Source organism: Dermacentor andersoni, chromosome 3, assembly GCF_023375885.2.
Source record: "Dermacentor andersoni chromosome 3, qqDerAnde1_hic_scaffold, whole genome shotgun sequence".
Lineage (NCBI taxonomy): Eukaryota > Metazoa > Arthropoda > Arachnida > Ixodida > Ixodidae > Dermacentor > Dermacentor andersoni.
The window spans coordinates 18243965-18260177 of NC_092816.1; the positions used below are offsets into that span (position 1 = coordinate 18243965).

A 16213-nucleotide genomic window follows, 5' to 3' on the forward strand; every position below is an offset into this window, starting at 1 on the left:
GCAAGTTCGCTCAATGGCTTCAAAACGAGGGTACCACAGTCACGCGGTACTACATCGACGAAACGAATTTCAACGTGTGGTGCGCAAGAAGTTTTGGCAGAGCGAAACGAGGCGCCCCAGCTATTCGTCTTGCCACCAGCACAAAGGGTGCGAATATGAATGTTTTGGCTTGCATGTCTGCAAATGGCCTTCTGCATTGGACTTTAGTGGACAAGATCCACTGGGCTGTATTCAACGAATTTCTCGATGATCTGTCCAAGAAAGTTCATCATCAGGAACCTGGCACTGAAGCTGTGTTCTTGTTTGACAACGCGCCAGCGCACCGCCGTGCTGAGGAGGTTCTCTTGGCCACTACTGAGCACTCAGTGAAGCGGCTTCCACCCTACAGCCCATTCTTCAATCCAATCGAAGAAGTTTTTTCGAAGTTCAAGGCTGGTGTGAAGGCTTTTCTTGCTGAACGGCGCGACCGTCTTTTCATGACACCACCAGGTATCTCCAAGAAACAACATCGCCGGGCACTGTTGGTTGAGGCCGCGGGAGAGTCAATGCAGCACATCCTGCGAGTTGAGTGCGCTGCCTACGACAGGCACAACTACACTTTTGTGCAAGCTGCCCTAGAGTGCCACGATATGTGAAAACTCCTCAGTGCTGCACTCAAAGGAAAGTCGACAGTCTTCCAAAAAAGTGCTTTTGGTTTATATTAATAAAGTTTCCTCTCGCAGATCTACGCATATCATTTATGGTCATTGTTTACATAAACAGGCGTCGCCTTTGCAACGCAATCGATTGCTTCATAAGAGTTTAAAGGAACTTAACATACTAACCTTTCCTGCTAAATTTCCAATTAGCTGTTTTGCACATAAGCCTATTATAAGCCATTGATGAAGCGTTGCTCCTGCTATGTTAAAATTTATGTTTCCATTTATTTCTTCATGTCCATTGGTGCCTCTTGCACCGTTCTAGTGAAACAAGGCTTAAGAATTCAGAAAGTTGGCAACTATAACCTTACCTCGGCTTCTTTGCGTCAATTGGCTCACACATGTCAGTTCCTAGTCTTCATAAAAGAATCAACTTTTGAGCGACCTTTCATTTTAAGTTTATGAAGCTGTGATTTGTGAGTAGTCAAGAAAATTGAAGTGAACATAGTCACCATTGACCAACCAGTATTTCTACCACATCTGCAATCTCAGAGGAAAAATATTCACCTATAGCAAAATGAACGAATGATGGCTACCATTGACAAAGTGACTCGTGATTACTAGTGACTAATTTTTAGCAACCCTAGGTTATAAAATTTGAATCATCCTTCAAATTATCATTTGACATCCACGGCACTACAAACACTAATTGTAACAGAACGCTGAACTGAGCTTATCACTAGTGATCACTAATAACTCTTTACTATCAGGTAGCAATGGTAGTAGAGAAAATACTAATTCCAAAACATTTTGATAGATATAAATGACTACGTGCACGATTGATGGCTGCTGTCGCCATACCAAAGTGACTCGTAATCACTAGTGACAAATGCTTAGCACCTCCTAGTTATTAAACTTGTATTGCCATTTGACTAAATTTTAATTTGATACGCACGGCTTTAGGCTACAAGAAGTACGAAAACAAAGAACTGAGCTTGTCACTAGTGATCGCTACTCACCCTTCACTATCAGGTAGCAATGGTTGCAGACCAAATGCTCAGTGATCGTAAATGATCATAATTGGATCATTGTTTAAAGGTTTCATTTGACATGCATGACGCTATGCAGCATAAAAGTGCAAGAACACCGAACAGAGCTTATCGCTAGTGATCATTAATGGCTCTGCGATGTAAATTAGCAATGTTGACTGATTTAAACTCTCATTTATTGACACTTTCATTTATACCATTCACGGCGTGCATGAATGATGGCTCTGACCATCCAACTACACAAAGTGATTCTTCATCACTAGAGTGAATCAATCTTAGTATTTCCTATAGTTATCAAATTATAGTTAGTGAATAGCCGTTTCATATTTATCATAACCATTTCATATCTATCACGCTATTCTGCATAAAAATTCGAGAGCATCGCAGTGGGCGCATCACTAGGGATGACTAAAAACTCGGCGGTATCAGTTGGCAGCGGTAACGCAAAAGTACTCATCGTGCTACAGCTTCATTGATAGTACTGACGGCACCCAAGAGGGAAAGCTGCCTCAGGGATAGTAAAATAGGTGAATAATATTCACCAGTGACTTAAGTATACGAGTTTATAGTAGGCATAGTGAGTCACTCGTTTCATCGTATTTCATTGGATGTATATGACGTCATGTTGCACAAAACTCCGAGAACCCCGAACTGCGCATTGTATTTCACTTGTGATCACTAGTGACTTGACCATATCAGTTATGCCATTAAATGGTATTCATGACTGTTTTAGCGTTACCGATGACAAGGTCTTTGATTGGAGGCTGCGGATATCGCAATAGAATAGTGAATTATATTCACTAGCGACCGAAGCCTCCCAGCGAGGGCCTAATGATTATCATCGAATCAAACTTTATTGTATCGTTTGATAGCTATGATCAAATCGAATGTGTACCATTAACTCGACGTACTCATGCTGACGTTTCCTCTCAAATAATTCGGAGAATGTTCATCTTCTGTGTCGCTCTCATAACGAAGTAGAAAATAAAAAAAAAATTAGCTGGGGCTTAGCTAAGGTTAAGCCTGGATATTTCGAAGCGAAAAGGTTCGGTGATGCTTATGGTTAAGACTATGGTTATGCTTTATGATTTAGCCTATGGTTATGCTTACGGTTCAGCTTATGGTTATGCTTTATGATTTAGCCTATGGATACGCTTACGGTTTCACTTATGGATATGCTTTGTTTAGCCTATGGTTATGCTATACGTGTGCCTTGTGTAGTTATCCAAATTGATTATCAATGATATATACCATAAGTTATGCAGGATTATTAAACTTCTTTATTCATCACTGTTGGGCACATTGTCTTGCGATTTCTCTACAGCCATAAACACAGCTCTCTGTATCGGTAGTATGACTCTCTTCTCCTTCCATGTTTAATGCGCACGCCTATTCTCTGGCAAGCGGTTGTGTCGTCGGCCTCTGAGATTAACACGCGGTTGCGGCGAACGTCAAACGATGACGCATACCGCGGGGCAGTGGCCACCTGCGTCGACTCCGAACACGCTTATGGAGCCAATTCGACTCCGAACACGCTCACGGAGCCAATTCACCTCCGAACACGCTCACGGAGCCAATTCCGAAATACGCCGGCTCGCGCGATGCGCGGTGTAAAGCTTTTCGCTTCAAAACCTCCAAAAGTTGTCGTTAGTCACGTGGCAGGATAGCTATTGGTCTACTACCTCGCTCTTTCATGTTCAAGGTGTTAACTCCCAATATGTTCGCAAATTTTCAGAAGTTTTGAAATCCAGAGGTTCTTGAATTCCGTTGCGCCTGGATTAAATTCACTGGCGTTTGGATTATTTCGGCTGGCGTTAGGATTAAATTGAGTGGCGTTTGGATTAAATTGAGTGGCGCTCGGATTAAAATCACTGGCATTTGGATTAAATTGACTGGCACTTAGATTAAATTGACTGGCGCTCGGATTAAATTGACTGGCGCTTGGATTAAATTGAGCGGGAAAACCTGTAGCGTTTTGTTGGGCTAACCTGTGCCCTCAAAAACAGGCTATACAGTCAAAGAACAACGACAACGGCGAGAACACAGTCGGCGATCGTAGAAAGTCTGAGCTGCCGGTCAAGCACGTCGACTTTTATACATGAGTCATCTAAGTTTCCAGAGTAATCGCTGGTGCCCGCGTGCCTTCCAGAAAGTACTACACAATTCGCGTCGCGTATAGAATCAGATTACGGAATGTTGAGTGACAACAGACAACGCATAGAACTACCAATAACATTCTAGTAAGTTCTAAGGTCTTGGGTTGAGCGATAATTTCAAGTTGTTAGTTGGTGAGATGTAGTCCCCGAGAAAAGGATAAATAAGTACACGTGTCAGTATATATGGGGTTTGGAAAGCTGGTCCAGCCCCAGCCCCAGTGTCACTGCAACGGCACGGTGGAGCTATCTGTAACCGCTACTGCAGAAGACGGCGAAACACGCCGTGTCATGATAGATGGCGGCACAATTTCGTTGCAGGGAAATTGGCATCTTTTGAACAGTGTCACCGCACACGCACTTGCCGTTGCCTTCTATTGGCGTTGCTTCAGGCAGCATACACCAGCTATGTGCTCTCCTCGCTCGTGAGTAGATTTTATCAATATTTTATGCCTCTCTGAATAGGGCACTTAAACACTTCTATAACTAATCATAGAATGGTCTCACTACAGAATACGTCGTCCCGCGAATCTCATGCCTCAAAAGATTTTCGGACTCTTCATCTTAAATGTAGTTATCGCATCGATACCGGGCTTTCTCTCCCTTTTCGTCTCCGCTAGTGCGCTGGAAGCTACACGCGGAGAAGCCAAGAAGCTCCGGCCAAAAGTTGAGTGTCGCAGCGGCAGTAGACGGCGTCCTACAATAATTATGAGAGGGAATTAAATAACTCTGGCTCTGCGATCGTTCAGTCAACATGGAAATGATCACGGTGGGAATAATAAGAAATTATGGGTAGTACATGGATTTGTCTGATCTACGTGTGCTTGTGGCTTCCAACATTATGGTGGCTTTGTTATTTGCGCTTTACTGCCTTTATTCTCTTAAATTTCAGGGCAATTTGTACATTACTACATGCAGAAGACTCCGAGAACACGCGCAATTTCTACTAGTTGCAGCGGTTCAGCCTGTCGAGGTGGCGAAATCGAAACGCGCCAAGCGTCCCTACGCGTTGGCTTGCCGCGAGAAATTTATAATGGCGTTCTATATATGGCCGCTTGTCGATACATGTGTCCGTGGCGTAATGGTGCTAGAGGTAATGTGCTGCAATTTCAATAGCATTTGTTTAATTGTTTATCACACACTACTTTGTTGAAGATGACGAGCTCACGAAGCCTGAAGAATGAAGTTTTGGCAAATCCATGTACTACGTTCCCATCATTCGCCCCGCTTGCAGCCCCCGTCGGCACTAGCGCCAGAGTTCCCTCAAATCGCCGCTGCCATATCGGGGGCCACGCGCAGCAGACGCAGCTATAGGCACAGCGCAAAGATTAAATGATTGTTCTGTCATTTTGAGATCGCGGACATATATTTTCCATTTATTTAACTCAATATTTGCGATTATGTATTATACTGAAAATGTTCTCGTGATCACGAGTTCAGCCACCGGCGTTGGTCGCCCAACCGCTTTCGATCAGGTTTTGATGAAGACATTGTGGATGTGAGAGCAAGCGTCTGTCCACTGCTTCTAACCCGAGATCAGGAACGTACCCAACCCCCCCCTCCCCCCTCGCCCCCGATATTAAGCGGCATACCCACCACCCTCTTCCCGCTCACACCACCACTCCTCACGCACATTCCTAAAGCGCTGACAAATCAATCTATTCGGCAGTCAACATTTTGATGCCTTTTACAGCGAGAGCTGTATGGCATCAAAACTACCTTTACATAGTTTTTTCGTCATCCGTCAACAGACAAAATCATGATGTGAGCCGATCCTGGTGATAGTGCAAAAAGGGTCCAAGCTCAATGGCACATACCCCTGTGGGGTCGGGAACCTGTAACGCGCCCTTGGAAATCTTCGGGATGGGCCCACGTAAGGGAAGTGCTTAATGCCTGCTTCATCTCCGCCGCGGGTCGGCCCGACATTGCACTACCGTCGGGCCGACCCGCGGCGGAGGTGAAGCAGGTATTGAGCACTGCTCATACGTGGGTGAAGCACTTTGCTTTTCGTTTGAGAGCTTTGGCTGTCATCAGCTCTCCCTGTCATTCCATCTTCACAGAGTGGAATGGTTGTCAATTTCTTCACTCCTTTTGGATGGCGGTAGCTATATGTGCATCTCCTGGGGCGTGAAGGCCAGTTTTCTCATCGATTCGGTGCCCGCGCGATTAACTCGAAATGAGTTCAGTTGTCACCGTCTACTAAACGATCACGCGCATCGCTGTTGCTTTAGTTCAACCTTCTTTGTTCAGACTGATCGAGGGACCAAAAAAGGGATTCAGTTCGTAGTCAGCTGGTCTGTATGCTCGAGGAACGAGTTGCGGCCGGAGAAAACGCCAGTTGCGTTAAACTTTTCCTTTTGCTTCATTATTTCCTCGAGTGACGGCTCGCCGCGACGCTCGCAGATCCTCGGAAGCACATACTCGCGATATGGGTTAGATAAGGTGGAAAATAAAATAATGCCGAACAGCGTCCATCATCAGACCTTGCAATAACCGGTAAAATCATAAACAATACACTCTAAAAACTAGGAAGGGTATCGCAGGAGTGAAGCTGCCGGTTCACTCTTCAAAGCGTCGTTTTACTCTCGCAAAATGTCGAGGAGAGTGAAATGTATTGTTCACTCTGTCACCAAGGAGAGAGTGAAATGTGCTTTTCACTCTCCCCTTCATAGAGAGAGAGTGAAAAGACTCTTGCGGCAATATAAAAGAGAGACTTTTGCGGCAATAGAAAACAAAACGTAGCGTAATCTTCTGCTTCAACTGTAGGTGGCTGGCCCCGAACATGGCAATGTATCATTCATGCACGCTGAGCAAATAACACATCGTTTTGCTTCTAAGAGAACAGGCCGCCGCAGTTCAAAGGAACGCGTAGCGAGCGCTCTACTTTTTCACTCGGAGTGGCTCCGCCGCGCGCGGCGCGCTCAAGATCGCGGAACAACACAGTACTGGAGAAAGTAGATCCGTCCGCCGAGCAGCGCAGCAGCAGCAAAGGCCAGCCAAGGGAGATCGTATATCAGCCATCTCGCGTCGCCACGAAAACACGACAGTCGTTCGTCATGCCTTGGATATAACAGCAAATCCTCCACGGTAAGTGAATTCTAACTTAGGTGCACATTGTCCGTATATGTCATGCTATCGCCAGGAAGTCGTCGCTGCGCTTAGCCGACGCGATTGACAAAGGACTAGGCATACGCGCTGTGTCTCTCGATGTCAATCGAAAAAGCCAGTCGTCGCGATAACTGCATGCGATTTTATCACTTTGCCGTTGTCCGTAAGATCTTTAAAAATCGCAAACGCTGCCAGAACTATGGTATGTTCAATAAGACGCCAGGCGAGAGGACGCTTAAAATGGTTCACCAGCCCGTGATTCCGAGCCTATGCGGAGCGTGATTAGCGTGCGTTTTGTGTGTTTGAATTTATTCAGTTTGGCAGTCTACTGTGTACGGAACGCTGTTGAACTAAGGAATCACATAATAGAAGGCGTCATTTTGCTGGCAGCATGCTTTTTTTTTATAAATAAACCGCGCGCTTGACGGTGTCTCGCGCAGGGGGAATCTGCGATCACTGAAGTTACGTGCAGCACCAGTGCTAGTTAGAAACTTTGCCGCAGGCATACAGCTGCATGCTGCAAGAGGTCAGTTGGGCGCGTTATCTTGAACTTACTGAAAACGCATGAGGAATCCATGTTTTATGCTGAAAAAGTATAAACCCCATATAAGCGATCTTGCGCGCGGCAGCTACAAGCGACGCGACGGAGATGGCTGTCGCGTTCGCTCGTCGCCTACAAGTCTTACTCCGTGCGAGCGACGATTTTGAGCGACGCCTCCCCGGTGTTGCCGGCTTGAGGGCTGCAGTCACGCGTGACGCGTGCTTTAGTAATTTACGTTGATGTATTTTACTATAAAAAGTAGCATAAAATATTTCCGGAGGTCTCGCAGTACGTTCTTATCCTTGCACGTATAAAAATTGAATCATTTGCTCGTTCCGCGCGACAATCGGTAGTATTTGAGCGATGTATGTACTGTACATCCAGTTCCGGCTTCGCGCTATTGGCTAGTCGCTCATAGCACTTCTGGGCGACGAGCGACGATTTCTAGATTTCCAGAACCGAGCCATCTGTTCAAGCGACGGCCCGTTTTGTCGCTCGAAGCCGTCGCTCGTCGCCGTCGCGCACTAAATCGCTCTCACAGTGTTTATCCCTAAGACTGAACTATTTTTGCTCATGTTGAAATGGTGTGATTATAGGTCTGGTTTTGTCTCCTGTTGAGGTTTTCGTGCACGGTGCGAAACTGAAAGGATGCTTATGTCTACGAACTCGGTGAATTGTCGAGCAGCTAGTTACGCATCGGCATCGAATATAACGGCTGCTGTGTGGAATTACAATTGCGGGGGCGCTTTGCATACGCTTATTGTTTTGGACATGCCTGTGCATTTGCTAATATGAGTTGGCGTGTCAGAGTTATGTCATATGAACAGCTAAATCAGCCTTCCTCTGGGGGTTACAAGCGTAATGTGTGCATTTTGCTATAGCATGGCAGATCAAGATGTGTTTATCGCTTGAATATTTTTAGTAGAGAAAAAATATCAAAATAAAATGTTGCTTTAATTCCGTGTTACCAGTCTGTCGTACACAGAACAATAGGTTGGTGTAATAAACTAATAACTGCGGTTTAACTGCAACTTTTACATGCCTACAAGAATCTAAAATGCTAGATTTCAAACTGCAGCAGTAGTCGGGTCTGTCAAAAATGAACTCCACTGCGCACCTCATGCATGAAAATAAGTTCATGCCTTTTAGTAAGCTTAGATGCAGGCCGCAGTGAACTTGTTAGTATTGAAATGTGGGTAAGCTTGCCATAACAAGCCTTGTTGCCCTTTTTTATAGGCAAATCCATATATCCATTGAGCTGAAGGACAATATTTTCTTCCCTACTGAGCATCATGTTTGCAGCTATAATCCTCAAATTATGGCTTCAGCAGTGGCACAACCAGGGATGGTGCGGGGGGGGGGGGGGGAACACACTGGGCACGTGCTTAGGATGTATCACAAGTGGTGTTTGCGATACACCAGACTCACGACAGATCTATGACGTCTGAAAATGACCAATATTCTATTCATTAGCAGGAGTATTCTAACATTCATGAAAAACAAGGATGAACTGTGGTTTATTTTTTTTGCTTAAATCTAAAAATTGAAGTTAGTTTAGCAGTTGACTGTTGCAGTCATTTGGATGTTTTGCATGCATTTCACTAGGAAGACTAAGAGCTAAGACTTTTTTATTGCCATGGCCTTGACTGTCTTGATGTTGTTTTGCACGATGCCCTTGTGTTGACTTTTGCATACGATATTTTTCAGGCACCCGCTTTATATAACGCAAGAAGGCAGCTGCAAGGACACGAGGATGTGAAAGAGCCAGTGCAGCGCAACTTCACGTAGTGCAGAGGAGCCAATGCCAAAAAATCAAAATACATTGGCATGTTATTTGGACAAGAAAACTAGTATGTGGGTATATTGGGTGTACCATTTGACCAAATGTCAACAAAATCAAGATACAGTATGTTACACGAAGATGAAAATTCTCACGTGCTCCAGGCAGTCATCTTAACATGGTATATTTATGTAATGTCTCTGATTGGAAAGTCAAATCAAGTATGCTCTCTGGAGACAAACACATAGCAGCAAGTGTCATTGAAAAGTTAAAAATGCGTTTTAAGAAAGCTGATTAGTTCTGAGAAGTGACTGCTTTTTGTCTTGCCTCTCAACAGATATATCCATGTGATAAAAAAATAGTGGTACAATGAAATTGCATATTTGCTTAGCGACATGATACATACTTGCAATGAGCACGGTGCCTGTATTTACTATAAAAAGCAACAGCCCATGCTTGGTTAGGTTAGGCCCACTACAACATGCAGGCATGGGTGATTGGCGCTTTTTTTATTTCTGTGTCGGGAGGTTTATTGACGTGCGTATAGGTGCAGTGGCACGCAGTATGGCTAGTACAAAAAAAAGGGGGGGGGGGGGGCAGATATATGTAGCTCACTGTACACGACACAGGGCAAAGGAAATCCGTGTTCAGCAACTAAGTTAAATGCCATGTACATAAATTTTACAACGCTACTCGTTCGAAGCGCGCACAGGTGCATATTGAAGAAAAGTTTCCAGGGTAGATAATTTAGTTCATAATTTACACTAATTTTGCTCTAACCACGAGACATAATAATTTGAATATACTGCACGGAAAAACCTAGAGCGAATTAGATTGTGTGTCAGCTTCGTGTGTATACATATAGTCTTTCCTATGCATTAGGTTTTTGCGTAATGCATTAACAGTTGACAGCCTATCTTATGATGTGTACTCTGTTTACATTACAGTTGTTTATTAGTTTACTCGTTTGTTTTGCGACTGATGAAATGCCGGCATATATATATTTTCAACATTTGACATAACCCTGTATGTTTTGCAGGGACAACCCAGGACGTGCATTTCTCAGCACCCAGTCAACTGCCAAAAGTGACTCAAACACAGGCCACCAGTAAGTGGACATCAGTTGCAATTTCACATTATGCAGTTGGCAGCTGCCTTGTACGGAGGCTTTTTTTTTTTAATGAGATGGTGATGTCATTCTAATGTACATTTTGACCACAAAGGTGCGATCATGTCTCACAGAGGCATATATGGTTGCTATTCTCTGCGAGGGACGTGTTCTCGTGTCCGTGAAGCATTTGTGTTTGGCAGTATTGTCGCCCAATGAGTCGGATATAAACACTAACTCGCCACTGCCGGCAAGTAGTTGTGAGAAATGCATTATGACGCTGTAAAGTTATTTCATTAATTCGAAGGAAAGTTTTGCAGCAGGAAAAAAGGTTGCTATTCCAGGTAAACATGTCTTTTTCTCACAGGTTATTTAGCCAAACTGTGGATGCATGAAATTCGTGACTTATGAATAGATTTTAATTTATTCTTTAGTAATGCTTCTAAAAGAGACTAGGAATAGCATGTGACTACCTCTGCAATCAGCAGACCATACATTTACAGTCATAAGTGGCAGTTCCATGCAGTCTCGCACTTTATATAACCTTTCCTTTCAGCAACATTGGAACTGGTGGCTGCGTTTTCAGAAGGAGAAGTGCACTTGACACTGTATATGTATGTGTGAATTCGGTTTTCTTTGTATGTGTCGGCTCATTGACAAACAGTGCAAAAATCTGTTGTACCATGAGCCTGACGACGCCTTCTGCTGCTAGAAATGCGGCACTTCGTATTTTATAGTACTGCATGACATTTAAATCAAAGCTACCACATAAAATGATCAAGAAAACTAACCGCTGTTATAGCTGTTTTCCTCAAAGAACGCTTGTCCTTTATGGGCTGTGTTAATCTGAGCTCTCCACCGATGTTTCAGTAGTATTATCCCTTAGTGAGTGAGAGATTGGGGGCAATTAATCGTGTTAGTGTTTAAGTGGTGTCCTAATTATGTGCATTTGTTCCAACAAAGTTGTCTAGATTACTTTATTGTGTAGTGTAAAGCTTATGAAACCATCAGCAACTACTGAGTTGCTAACACGCATATGGATTTGTCACTATACAGGTGGAACTCGGCTGTACCACTGCAGTGCTGCGGAAATTGCCCTCACCAGCGGCTTTGCAACAGCTGTTTCGCAGCATGTCGGTATGTGTTAATTTATAATTATGTTGGGATGGGCTAGTATTATGGACCACTGCTACTCTGTATTGTGACAGATCCATATGATAAGGGATGTAATGGGCACAGCGAAAACCTTTGAATTTTTTACTATGGTGCATAAACAGGCTCTCCTTTTCGTCACTGGAGCAGGAGAGAAGGGCATGCAGGCACTCCTGAATGTACATATATTTCAAAACATGAGAGAGACATATACACACACACACACAATTAAACTAAAGGCAGGGACGTTCCATCTTTCATCTTGAATTGAATTGTGCAGCGCAAAAATACAACACAGACCACAGAGAAGCACACATGTTAACAGGTTTGATACACACGTTAGTTCAACAGATTTGATACTTCAAGTGTGCTATTTTACACAAGGGGGAAGGGAAAGGGGAGAAAATCTGAAAAAAAAGTGGAGTGGAAAAAAAGGAATCGTGCCAAAAAGCATGAGAAGCATCGCGCAGCTAGGATCACCAGCAGGACATCTAAAAAGCACTCTGATAAAATTACATACAGGACAGCCTTACGTATAGTTTGTTTCAATCAACTCAGATCACATGCAGCCATTACTGCAATCAAGTTGTTTCCTTATGCCATATGAGGGAATGATGTGGGCCCAAAAAACTGTTTAGAGCTGAAGGATTATGTTCCATTCTAGCCTCATTGCCTGCTTTTTTTATCATATTGTTATCAGCTGCTTATGTTAGGGACAAAAAGTAAGAGTACGAACGGTTTCCCGATTCGCCATTCCACACAGCATGTCTTTGTGACTATATGTACATGCAGATGATCCATAGATGAAAAATATTCAGTACAGTAGAATCTCATTACAAGATGCACTTGGTTGTAAGAGACATCTGAAAATGGTTTGGTTGGTTTTCCGATGTTTGCCACGTTAACAATACTGTATACAAGAGACACCTTTGTGACTAAGGATGACTTTTTAAGTATTCACTACTTCGAAGGGACACAACCCAGACACATTCACTTTGTGCACCTTGTGTGCTCCGAAGGGCGTAAAGATCACGCAATCCTTACACAAGTCAATCGCGCATGTCTCTTTTAGTATGAACCAGAAAAGGAGGGCAACGAGGACAGTGCAGGGCAGAAAGTGTCGGCAGTTGAAGCTGACGAGCGTCTAAGAGCACCTCAAAGGTACTGCGAGCAACAAGGCTTGCAAAGTGAAGTGTTTAAATTCCAGAAGTTGGGAAGGAAGCTAACACAATCTACAGTCACTAAAAAGCTGTGAATGTCTTCTTTAAAGGGCCCCTAAACCACCGAGGTTGAAATTTAGTTGCGGTGTTGCAGTTCTACACAATAAGGCAATGAACAGGTAGCCACGAGAATTTTTCGAAACGGTGCAGTAATAGTGGAGCTACGTGTGTTTGATTATCGAAAAGTAGTCCCCACTCATTTTACTCTTTCATCTGGTACACGCCATATGGACAGTATCGTCTTTTCCTTGCCTGGTACACCTCCAAATGTTACGGGACAGGCCAACATCAACGAGCTCTGTTGCTGCCGCGCTGGCCCGTTGTCCTGCGAGGGGTGGCGCTAATACAACGGAACTGTATGGTGACTCGTGTTGAAGAGCCTCATAGGGAGACCCTTCTGTTGGCGTTTCCGTTCTTTGCCCCCATTGGCTGCCCACAATGGCATCGCGCGCAACGCGACGAGGAAGGAGTGTGTGTATTTGCTTGCAGGCCTTGCTGGCAGTCGTACACTTTCGTTCGACCAATCGACAGCACCGGAAACTGGTGACATCATCAGAGACAGCCTGGTGACGTCAGGACAAACTGGGGGGTGCAGGATAGGTCCAGAGAGGCGCACGGGGTCATTTTCTTCATATTGTGGTGCTCCGGCAGTGCTACGCACTCTGGCATTTGGCTTCGTAGATCGTGACGGAATTCTGATTTCGATACGCGTGTTTACTTGAAATGTTCAAAAAATGTCGAGAAGTGGTTTAGGGGCCCTTTAAGCCACCCTGAGCATTTATTCCTTCAGATATATCAAAACATACTTTAGTGATGATGCATAATAAAGTGATCTAGTCTGGCTCCTCAGTGTCTCAAAATTTTTGGTTTCGAGAGACATGTTTCCCGTGCCTCTTGAATATCTTCTGATGAGGCTTTACTGTAATATACACAAATTGTGCAACTCCTCCTGCAAGTATTATTCATTAAGCCTGGTCACTTATGTGCAAAGCTTGTGGTTAAGTCTTGATGTCCGTACTTTTTAGAGCTATGTTTATTAATTCATGCTGTTCTTATTGGTTCTTCGATGCAGGAGACAATGCCTACGAAATTATTGGCCCTGATCATGAGAGCCCTCAAGGGGCAAACAACATCTCTGTTGCAGAAGTGAGCCCGATACCACTTGGGGAAGTTACCATGACAGATGACATGGCAGCAATAGATACAGAGACTGCCATGTCTACTGCAGCTGCAACAGTGTACGAGGCAAGCAGCAGCGCGTCAGCATCAGCAGCAGTGTCAGAAGGAACCACACCAGGCCTGGTAGAGCAACATGTGTGCTATCACTGACTTTTTTTGTAGTGGATACAACTCATTTGCTCAACATACAAAAGCTTTTCACCACGACTGTGAGCCAGTATTATTGTGCAGCAAGTGCAAGACTAAGTTAGGTGTTATAACACAGTACAAGCATCACTTTAATATATGCAAATGCAAACATTACAGTTGTTGCCTCCCCAGCCAGCCCACATAGTGACAACAATGTGGAACACATGGTGGGACACACCTCTCCCCCATTACAAGATAGTAGAGACTGTCAGTGTTGTTGCTAGATTGACTGGTCTTTGTAGGCAACTAGAAGGACAACACAGGTGTCATAAGATTGTTGTTGATGTTGTTGTTGAAGAGGTAAAAAAGAAGTTTGATGCAGCTGAAGTGCCAACTGATATTGAGCAAATCAAAAGCAACCACCTGAGAAAGCAACACTATCGAAATTTGGGTATCTATGTGCCACCAACTCTGGTAAGAATGGCATAGGACAGAAGTGTGATGAAAATCACACAGACACTGCTGTTGCATCACTGGCCACAGTGAGCAGCGACTTGTAGGGCAAGAGAGTCAACTGAAACTAACATTATGATACAGTGTCATGCTCCCATGTGACCACTTTTCAAGTTATTTTGCAAGATACAGCTCAACCTCCAGAAACGAGACTGCAACTTGTCTGTAAAAAAGCTTTCACAAAAAATTATTCATAACACTATTAACATAGCAGTATCTTTTTTTTTGTGTCGGTTCGAGGTTCCCGGCTGTCCATTAAGGCAAAAATTGAGGAAAAAAAGAACATGTGTCGTACTTACACCTTTTTAACAAGTACGAGGGGGACAGAACTTTTCTAGTCATGCATCTTCATCATACTATCAAGTTTTTAAATGCCTTTTATAATTATTATCACCAGTTATATCTGAGTGCATTGTATGCATGTAGCAGGTGTAAAATCAGGTCAGTTGGATCAGATGCCTTATCTGCAAGCGAGCCCTATATTCAAGAAATTTGAATTAAAATAGTTACGTTAGAGACGCAGTCTTTCAGCACTTTATTGCCTGTGGTTTAAGCATTGCTCAATACTTTTGTGGGTGGCAATTTCAACCGGCACAGCACTGCGCTTTGCCACAGTCACATTTGTCTTCAAAGCGGTGTTTACCATTTATGTTGATCTGTTTGTGTATGCATAGAGCAAGTTTTTAATTTATATTTTTCTGCATTCTTGTGCTTGCACTAAGCTTGTATAAGGCAGTTACAAAATGTGCGTCACTATAACGAACTGTTCTGTTGAGCTTACACTTGCAAATAATCGTGTTCAGATGGCCGCACTTCTATGCGGGTGCACTGCTAGCTTTGTGTATGTTCTCATGTTTGTATAAAGCTTATATAAGCTAGTTAGAAAATGTATGTCACTAAGCATTGTGATATTCTTTAAAGAACTCCTTGGTTGGTTTTACACTTGTGAATTAGTATTGAGGTGGTGGTATTCCCATGTATGCCCACTGCTAGCTTTCTGTGTCCTCACGTGTTTTTATTAAGTTTCTACAAGGGAGTTACAGCATGTACGTCACTAAGCACTGTGATATTTTTTAAAGAAGTGCTTTGTTGGTTTTACACCTGTGAGTAATAGTACTCGGGTGGCACTAGTCATGTGTAGGTACACAGGGAGCATTTGTATACATTATGCTCATGTAAAGCAGTTACAAAGTGTATGTCACTAATTACTGTGATATTTGTTGAATTGCTGTGATGGTTTTACACATGTGAATAATAGTGGTCAGGACACAGTACTTGCGGTGTATAGTTGAATTTATACACTGCCAAGACATGGGCTGTATACGTACCAAAAGAAATGTATGTCATTATATTGTTGTGATTATTACTGTTTGGATTTTATTAAACTGTAATAAAATTGTTTCTTGTATCTATTGAGGTATGGAAAATTGTCATGCAACCAAACTGAGGACCTGAACTTGTGCATACAAATAAACAGCTAATTTAAGAGTATACTGCTCATATTCTGCTAAACCAGTTTAACAAATCTTGTACTACAATGCTGGAAAAATGACAGAGCTGACTCGGATGTACAGAAAAAGTTCTGCATTGGCTGAAGGACTGCCCCACACTGGAGTTCGTAATGTTGCGTTTATTGGAGTAGA

General features: G+C 43.5%; 1 protein-coding gene across 1 annotated transcript; it reads left to right on the forward strand.

Annotated features, from left to right (window-relative positions):
- The first annotated feature begins 6811 nt into the window (after nt 1-6811).
- LOC129382135 (uncharacterized) lies at nt 6812-15986 on the forward strand. The gene is made up of 5 exons (XM_055065551.1): nt 6812-6927; nt 9197-9339; nt 10309-10377; nt 11434-11514; nt 13822-15986. The coding sequence occupies exons 2-5, from the start codon at nt 9291-9293 to the stop codon at nt 14076-14078; spliced, it is 456 nt and encodes a 151-aa protein (XP_054921526.1). The 5' UTR covers nt 6812-6927; nt 9197-9290; the 3' UTR covers nt 14079-15986.
- Nucleotides 15987-16213: the final 227 nt, after the last annotated feature.

Coding starts and splice junctions, on each gene's coding strand:
- LOC129382135 (XM_055065551.1), top strand. CDS start 9,291: ATGCCAAAAAATCAAAATACATTGGCATGTTATTTGGACAAGAAAACT. Junction 10,378..11,433: donor GACTCAAACACAGGCCACCA/GTAAGTGGACAT, acceptor GTCACTATACAG/GTGGAACTCGGCTGTACCAC. Junction 11,515..13,821: donor AGCTGTTTCGCAGCATGTCG/GTATGTGTTAAT, acceptor TCTTCGATGCAG/GAGACAATGCCTACGAAATT.